Source organism: Bison bison, unplaced genomic scaffold (genome assembly GCF_000754665.1).
Source record: "Bison bison bison isolate TAMUID 2011002044 unplaced genomic scaffold, Bison_UMD1.0 scf7180017864168, whole genome shotgun sequence".
Lineage (NCBI taxonomy): Eukaryota > Metazoa > Chordata > Mammalia > Artiodactyla > Bovidae > Bison > Bison bison.
Genome location: NW_011494740.1, coordinates 253,715 through 263,196, shown reverse-complemented (window position 1 = coordinate 263,196; position 9,482 = coordinate 253,715). Strand labels below are relative to the sequence as shown.

The 9,482-nt window shown below is 37.6% G+C and overlaps 1 protein-coding gene across 1 annotated transcript; it reads right to left on the bottom strand.

The window, feature by feature from the left end:
* Positions 1-1,224: 1,224 nt before the first annotated feature.
* GPR15 (G protein-coupled receptor 15) lies at positions 1,225-5,528 on the bottom strand. Its single transcript, XM_010841923.1, has 2 exons — positions 3,882-5,528; positions 1,225-1,376 (listed from the first exon to the last, which is right to left on the bottom strand). The coding sequence occupies exon 1, from the start codon at positions 5,404-5,406 to the stop codon at positions 4,318-4,320; it is 1,089 nt and encodes a 362-aa protein (XP_010840225.1). The 5' UTR covers positions 5,407-5,528; the 3' UTR covers positions 1,225-1,376; positions 3,882-4,317.
* Between the last annotated feature and the right edge of the window lie 3,954 nt (positions 5,529-9,482).

The following is a 9,482-nucleotide window of genomic DNA, read 5'->3' as shown; positions in this document are numbered from 1 at the left end:
CTAAAGACTCTGCCACAGAAACTTTTTTAAAAAAATTTAAAAGTCTTTACTCACACAATTATTGATGAAAAAATTTTATTTGATCTAAGAACATCACAAGAATATCTATAACTTCTGCAAATACAAAGTATTCTAGCAAAAAGTACCTTTTATATTTCATTTAAACTAATAGTAATAAGGAAATAAAATCTTTCTAATCATAATTGATAGAGGCTGCTGCTGCTAAGTCACCTCAGTCATGTCTGACTCTGTGCGACCCCATAGACGGCAGCCCACCAGGCTCCCCTGTCCCTGGGATTCTCCAGGCAAGAACACTGGAGTGGGTTGCCATTTCCTTCTCCAATGCATGCATGCATGCATGCTAAGTTGCATCAGTCATGTCCGACTCTGTTGATAGAGGCTAGCAGATAAAAATGCTAAATTTTCCACCAATATTGACAAATATGAAGTACTCATAGAGGCAGCCTAACTCTTGTTAATATGGAAGTGATAGTAAACTAGCTAATTATTAAATCTCTTAATTAGAAAAGAAAAAAAATCACTGAATAATGTCAGATTGATGATATCTTAGGGCTTCACTGATAGCTCAGTTGGTAAAGAATCCTCCTGCAATGATATCTTTACTCGGTCTGCAGAGCATTACAAAAATAATACGAACACTGTATCATATGAATCCTTCAAATGGGCCACTTGCCTAAAACAATGACAATTCAACTTAGTTATATGTGCCCAACTCAGAAAAGGTCCCACTGTAATTTTAAAGTGCCATTGAATCTTAGAAATTTGGTACTCACATACATAAACCAAGAACTTTTTAGGTTAATAATGCTTGTCAAGTAACAGAATATCTCCTTCCACTTTTAGATTAATAAATGAACATTTCAGTTGAGTTTATATACTATGGTATTTCAACTTGTCATAAGAACTTTCACTTTGCTAATAGTTTGACACATTGGATATTTAAAGGTTTGTTTAAATGTTGAAGTTTAATCAATCTGAGGATGAAATTTCCACTTATCAGATACATTTTGCTAATGTAGTTCTGTTAAGAAACTGACAAAGATAAGAGACAAGAGGCACTCATCTGCAATTAAAAGTCAGAGCTGGAGTAGTTTTTCTCTGTCTACTGACATGTAAAGTCTAGTCGTAACTGCTTACTCACAGAATCGATAAAAGCAAAGAATGTTGACTCAAAGAAAAGAACGGAAAATAAGAACAGGCATTTGCAAGGGATAATCCAACCTACAAGCTCTGTGGAAAGCAGTTGAATCCAGTACCGTTTACAAGTTAGAATTATCCTTCTGCTTTTCCTCTGGATGGCACTGCTCTCTCTCATGGTAGAGGCATCATCTTGATAGCAGGCTCCATCAGGGGCTCTTTGAGAAACAAATTTGTAATTCTTTTATTATTGTTTGACTTTTGTGAATGAGCTGTGCAGGAAAACTGAGGCTCACTTTTCTCTGTGGCATGCACATTTGATAAGTCATTTCTCACTTCTGATATCTCTTGGGGGGATAGAGAATGATTTGAGGAGTTGAGATGAATCAGAGGAAGATTTCTTTTACTCAGCTTCCCATCATACTGTGTATTTCTGCGTCTATTTAAAAATTAACTTGTGACCCCTAGTAACTTATGTCCCCTTTCAGTCACGCACATAGCTTCCTTCAAGACTGTTCTTACTTAGTGTTGTTCTCACTCTGGGGTAATCTTGACTTGTTAGAGAGGACGAACTGTGGGACTCCCAGGAATGTCAGGTTAGTTTTCATCTTTCTATATGGCCCAAATGGACTAAATGTGTGTTTGTGACTGTGTGTGCCTTAATTTTTAAATTAATTATAAGTTATCAGACAACTTCTTATCCAGGCTTTAATGGAGAGCTTTTCTGTGGTAAGTTTTCATAGTGACATATTAATTACATTTATAATGTTTTCTATCAGTTATGCTATCTGTAGAATTATGCCTATATTCCTTCCATCACTGGTACCTTATGAATATAAAATATGCTAAGATTTTTATAAGGCACACAGCATATCCACTTAAAATATTTAAAAGTACAACAGTATATTTTCTTCAGTGTTAAAATGGAAAAATAAAAGGGATGATACAGAAGTAAGATAAACTCTAATATTTGTTAAATGAAAATGATTAAGAGTCATTTAATAATCTAGTTTGGAAATTTTTATGTAACATTCAATAATTAATGATAGAAACAATCATTTTACATAACTTTTTAATATTTAAGGAACTTTTTACTTGTATTTATTAGTCTTAAACTTAAGGATACTATGGGCATGGATATTACCCATGACATTTAGATATGAAAGATTAAAATGATTTGTTCAATGTCCCAACATTAAAGGTGAAGTTAAACCAAGTAACCCAGGTTTTTTCATTTCCTAACAAATACTGCAGCTGATTGACTGGGCTGTTTTCTAAAGGTAGCATTTCTCAAAGGCATTGATTAGTTACAGTGCTTTTGTTGATTTGTTTCTGAAAAGTAAATATCTTGTATTTTGTTTTTACTTAACGCTTGGCAATCTATTTAATTACTTATTTAATTTTTAATTAAATTAATTAATTAATTTTAATTAATAATTTAATTATTTAATTCACTTTTGAAGTTTTCCAAGAAAATTTATTTCTTATGATTTACAGTCTTTTTATTTCTATATCTATGATAATTTGTTAAAACACTGTTAGGGTATCAGTGTTAATTGATATGTTAATAGCAATTAATACAACATAGATGAACACTTTTATAATGAAATTATATTTTTATTTAATAAAAGTTTAAGAGAAATTAATAAATTAACCAATTTATCAAACCCAAACTTCTAGACAGACTATAAGAAGATGCCCAATATTTGAGATTTCTCTTAATATTAAGGTACATAGGATGATCCTGAATTATGTCGTCTCTGAAAAGATTTGAAGCTTTCTCTGATTTTCAAACCTAACATTTAAAACTAAAATAGTAATTCATTTGTGTCAACAGTGGAGGTAAAAAAACTACTTTATCTTGAATCAAAAGGTATTTACAATAGTAGGCTTGCTGCTGCAAAGTCTTTTGTGGTTGCTGCTAATTACATTTTAACTTCAAAGTTTTGAAAGGAATATAGGTATGAATTGGCTCAGTAAATATTTATCAGTTGAGCGAGTTCTCGAAGGTTTTTGAGTTTCAAAAAACTACATATAAAATATCAGTAACATTTTTGTTACAGATTTTTCCCTTCACCTGAATACTGAGCATCCTGTCTTCCTGTATTATCAGATCAAATTGTGAAATTACATACACCAAGCAAATGATGCTCTAGGGAATGTGCAGCATTAACATTTTAATTAAAATACAAAATGATAATCTGCATGAGGGTGTAGCTAAGCATTAGATGACCTCCAATTATAGTAGTAGTAACATTTTTATTTGATAACTAGATAACTAGGTAATTAAAAACATGTAATTAAAACAAAATCATATCCTAATTTATAAAGGCTAAAAGGAAAACAAGAGCACAGTAAAACCTCATTGAAAAGTAGTTATTATACCATTATAATGAGATACATTTTAACCAATATATCTTATAAGGAAAACAAAAGTCAAAGCTTATTCTATGTCAAAATATTCTTTAAGACCAAGTGGTAAAGTAAGTCCTAAATCATAAACACAATACAGAATGATTTTTTCCCCATGAGGTTTCACCAGCCCAAAGTCACTGTGAATGGTATAGGGTGAAAGATAAGGTTGGAAGGTGGTATGGAATCACCAAATTAAGCGTGATCAAAGATTAAGGCCAGAACCTGACTTCATTACTCAGGAACAAGTAATTACTGAGCACAGGTATATTACAGTTTTTTACTATCTGCATTGTCACCATATTTCTCACCAGTTACAACTGGGTGGAATCCTTTACATGCAGTCCACTCTGGAGCCCAGTATGAAGGGTGGTGTGGATCAAGTTTCCTGAGAGAGGAAAAGGCTGGAATGTGCATTAACACCCATGAAGAAAGGAACTGGTCCAAGCAAGAGCCTTATCTCAGAGTTCAAGACTTAGAAGAGTTGTATTTTGCCCAGTGAACTTGACTGGCAAGGGTCAAATAAGGCTATTCAGCTCAAACCAAAAAAAAACAACAAAAAAACAGCATATAACCTAATTATATCCATGAACACCGAGACTTTCTAGATGTCTCTTTAAAAATTAACACTTCTTTGTATTCATAAGCAATATGAATACTATTAGCAATACTTTTCTTCTTTCTTTGTCGTGGGCACAAATGAACCCTTCAATCCCATCAACAGAGCTTGAAATGTCACTGTCCTTTTCAGAGTGACACAGACCTCTTCCTCTTTCTGGCAAAATCCTCTGCGTGAATAAAGTTGGAGAGAGCCTTCGTGAGGTCTGATGTCTCAGTGCTGCTCCCGAAGTCATAGTTCTTCAGGCAAGGGCACAAGCAGCGCACGATGGCCCGACGGATGTAGCCATCAAAGATATAGTAAATGAAGGGGTTGACGCAGCTGTTGGCAAATGCCAGGGGCCCGCACACCTCCATCCCCCGCTGGAGAAAAGCTGAGGACAGGTAGAGTTCTTGCTGCAATCCAGAGACAATAGCCAGGAGTTTGAAAGTATTGAAGGGCAGCCAGGAGAGAACAAAGGCTGCCACAACGATAAAGATGATCTTTATGGATTTCCTCAGCTTTTTGTTATGCTTTCCCGACTGCTGGTAATGGACACACAGCTTCCTTGTGATGCAACAGTAGCAGGACACAATGCTCACCAAAGGGGCAAAAAATGTAAAAATTAAGGCCACCAGGGCCCAAGTCAGTTTGACGGGAGTGGCCCTCTCCTCTGCACAGTATGGTTTACCATCAATCAGGGTAAGCTCCCTGGACAGAAGGGTAGGCAACCCGAGGAGGCAGGAGACAAACCAGACACTGGCACAGACTGCATAGGCACAGTCTCTCCTCCTGACTTTCCTGGATACGGCTGGACACACGATGGCCAGGTAGCGGTCCACACTCATACAGGTGAGCAAGAAGACATTGCAGTGCATGTTGACTGAGATCACGTAGGAGCTTCCTTTGCATAGGAAAGAGCCTGTCCTCCACAGTCCCAGAGACGCTTCTTTATCCACCCAGAGAGGCAAAGTGATGACGAAGATGAAGTCGGAGGCAGCCAGGTTGATGATAAAGATGTCAATCAGTCTTCGGCTGCCCCGTTTGAAATGCAGTGCACTCATGAGAATGAGGTTCCCAGACACTCCAATCAGGAACACAGCTGTGTAGAAGACCGGAAGGAAGACTGATGTATAAGGAACATGGGAGTGGGTCTCTTCAATATCAGGATTGTGACTCGTAACAAAGAGATATTCCAAATAAACTGTGGTTGCTTCTGGGTCCATCACTGGGTCCATCAGCTGCCAAATCTGGTAAGTTTCCTAACCTAGGAAGTTTTTGTATGTGTTTTAGAATATTCTCAAGGCAGCTTCTTTTATACAGCGTCTGCCTCTTCCCCCTGCCCCACCCCCTTCCTTAAAAGATCTTGGGACAAGCATAAAAACAGAGATTAAAAAACACAGTTTCTACCAATCCTCAGAAAGGGCCCACAAGGAACACCACCCTGATAGGTGTTGGGTGGTTGTGGTTATGGTTTTCTTTATTTGCATTTGCCCAGGAGGTGGCTCAGATGGTGAAGAATCTGCCTGCAGTGGAGAAGACCCAGGTTCAATACCTGGGTTAGGAATATCTCCTGGAGGAGCGCGTGGCAACCACTCCAGGGATTCTCTTGCCTGGAGAATTCCATGGGCAGAGGAGCCTGGTGGGCTACAGCCCATGGGGTCGGCCAAGAGCCAGGCACGAGTGAGCGACTAACACGCACACATACACACACAGAAAACTGAGGTGCTCTTTGGCTTTTTTCTTCAAAGTATTCAATTTATTTCTTTAAATTCAAAAGTTAGGAAATGAATTAACTTTTTTTCTACTACCTACTTAAATTTAAAGACATCTTTGCTTTTCTAACATTGAGAACCCTTTTGATCTAGCCTCCCGTTTCACATACGAGATCCTGTTTTACTTTTAGAATTTTAAGGTAGTGATGCTCAAGGTACTCTTTTCAATCATATCATTGGTGGAATATGAAGACTTTTCAATAGTCTTCCATTGCATGGAGAGTAAACTGAAATTTTCCCAAATCATACCAGTCTGCATCTATGGCAAACATGATTCCAATTAATTTCTTCTCATTTATTTGGCTCTTTCAGTTCATGCATAACAGATCCTGTCTTGTTCAGTAAGTTTTAAAAAATACCCAAAATGCTGGGACCACGTCTTGTATTTTTATTATTATTTAAAATGTTTTTCACTGCAATTAGCATAGTACCTTGCACCTAGTAGGTGTTTTGGAAATGTTACTTTGATCCAGTATAATTTAGCAAGGATGAATTCATTGGGGTTTAATTGCAGGCACTGTTGTTATTTATGTAGCTTACAAACACAGGTTTGGAAGGCACAAACTGCTATTTTTCCATTGTTTTCTGTTACTGTAATTCAACAAACGTGGTTTCCTTTTGTTAGCATTAATATCCTTGAATAATATCCTTGAAGGAATTCTCCTTATGAACCCTCAAATAACTATCCTCCACCGGTCTCTAGATTCCCTCTGATCTACTCTTTTTTACACTTCACTTTGATAGGACTGATTTTTTAGCTTCTGAACTCTGACTTTTCAATAAGTGCCTCCACACATCAGTGAACTTCCCTTTTGGAATGACTGACTTGGCAACAGACAACCATATATTAGTTGACACTACGATACAGTGGCCAGTATAAAAGGAAAGCACTACAAAAGGAAGATTTGAGGTTCATTCAAAACACTTGAGGGACAGCCTAGTAGCAGAAGGATTCTATCATATTTTTCTCTCACCTGTTCCCTTTTGTTTAGGAAGACCATAGTAAAACACAACAAATTCTGAAGTTGACTCCTGTTTAAATTCTTTACTGGCTGAAGTAGCTCAAGGCTCCCTCACACTCTTGTGTCCTTCTCACTGTCCCTCCATCTCATGTCACCCTCAAAATTACAGTTTTGAGTTGATATTACTATTGCGTAGAAGAAAATATAATTGCTAAACATTCGAAGTCCTTTCCACTGAATTTTTGTTTCTTCCACAATTAATTAACACATTGTAGAGAACGATCCTGCCTGCTGGGTTCCCTCCTGCCATGTTCTATTGCCATATTCTATTCAGTCTCAGGCCTGTAGTCTGGGTCAGGGAAGGGGGAGGGCTCCCCTGATCTGGGGCAGCTCCAGAAAGTCACTAGGGAGTTGATTTATGGGCCTCAGTCTGTTTTCTTTTGTGTCCTAGGCTGCTCTGTGTTGTCCCTGAGGGAGTGTGGGAGGCCATATCCTTCCCTAAGTATAGGCTGCAGAGGAGATATAGCTAATTAACTTTTTGACATTTCTGGGATAGAAATCTTTCCCACTGGGCAAGCCTTAAATATTTAATAGAATAACTCAGTCTGTGAGTTTGAAGTAGGACAATGTTTACTTGACAAGGATTGATGAGGTAAACGTAAAATATTCAAGTATTTAAACACTGTGTGTGTGTGTGTGTTTGCATTAAAGAAGCAATTTTATATATATATATATATATATATTTTAAAGTTTACTTGTAAATGTACGTTAATTGTACTATTAGAATTTCACATTCTTCAGCCAGAAGTTCTGCTATTTAGAGATAATGTTGATGGTAGGCCTAAAATATTAAACAAATTTTAGATATATCTCAGGAATTCTGCATACAATTATAACAATGGAAAAGAGTTTAGGCTCATACTCCAGAGGATCACATTTGACTGTACATTTATTCTTCAGGCCTTAAATTTTCTTTCAGCATTCCAAATTTGTTGGCCTGCTGATGTCAATTATCTCAAATAAGTCTGACTTCCTCAGTAAACTTTGAAGCACCTGTAGGCAAAATGATTTGCTTTATCATATAGTCACTTTGGATTATGGTAATTAGTGGTAGAATGCTACAGTATGAGAATACTCACCACAGATCAACAGTATCTTGGAACTTGAGTTAGAAAATTGTTTTGAGCCAAAAAAGGGAACAAATTGCATACTGTGAACGTGCATGCTAAGTTGCTTCAGTCATGTCCAACTGTGACCCTAAGGACTCCTCTGTCAGGTTCCTCTGTCCATGGGATTCTCCAGACAAAAATACTGGATTGGGTTGCCATGCCCTCATCCAGGGGATCTTCCAGACTCAGAGAGATCTAACTGAGTCTCCTGCAGCTCCGGCAGTACAGGCAAATTCTTTACTGCTGAGCCACCAGGGAAGCCCAAACAGCATAGTACTGGTCTTTTAATAACTCAAAGAGTATAAAGCTGTTATAAGACAGAACCCACGATAAAAGCTGACTAGATAGAGTAGGGGAGGTCATAGTTCTAAATAAGTTCTGAATGATGATCATTTTTAACCTTGAACGCCCTTTGAAATAAACATGAAGAAACCAAATAGACCAAAACTCAAAAACAACACTGGACACCATAAGCATATGAAAAGGCAGTATGAACAGGCGATGACCAGAAATAAAAAAGAGTAAGCTATAAATATCAGTAACTGAATTACAGCACACATGTCACTTCTTAAGAATTATTTTTCCAGAAAAGAAATACTCCCTCCCTCATCCTTTCTGATAACAGAGATTATTGCCTACACCTTTGTATGTTCTAAGACCTTTCACAATGCTACTTGTAAACTACTTATTACCTCATCTCACATGGTAAGTTTTTTGGTGTCTGACCTCCAGAGCTGATCATGAGCAACTTAAAGGCAGAGACCATCTGATATCATTCCGCTACCTCAAGGTTATAGTAGTTATCCAACTGTAGTCTTTTTTTTGGCCCCTTAAAGTCATTGTTTTGAATTTGTGGATGCTAGACCACATTACTCATGTCAGAGTCCCCTGGGATACCTACTAAACTGTAGCTTTCTAAACCTGGTCCCAGAGCTATTGAATCAGAGTCATTAGGAGTGGCTCGGAGAAGGCAATGGCACCCCACTCCAGTGCTCTTGCCTGGAAAATCCCATGGACAGAGGAGCCTGGTAGGCAACAGTCCATGGGGTTGTGAAGAGTCGGACATGACTGAGCGACTTCACTTTCTCTTTTCACTTTCCTGCATTGGAGAAGGAAATGGTAACCCACTCCAGTGTTCTTGCCTGGAGAATCCCAGGGATGGGGGAGCTGGTGGGCTGCCATCTATGGGGTCGCACAGAGTTGGACATGACTGAAGCAACTTAGCAACAGCAGCAGCAGTGATTCTTAAATATACTAAAGTTTAGGGCCACTGTTGTAATTCACAGATCTTAACCATCTTTATACATTATGTTTGTTATTATTTTGGCTAATTTTTTAAAAAAGTTTAAAAATCACCTCTTAGTTTGAACTTCTTAGAAGTCTTCTGGCCTGGATCTCAGAAATTTTT

What these genes read in the sequence shown, in the direction of transcription:
- GPR15 (XM_010841923.1), bottom strand. Translation starts at nt 5,406, where the DNA reads ATGGACCCAGTGATGGACCCAGAAGCAACCACAGTTTATTTGGAATAT.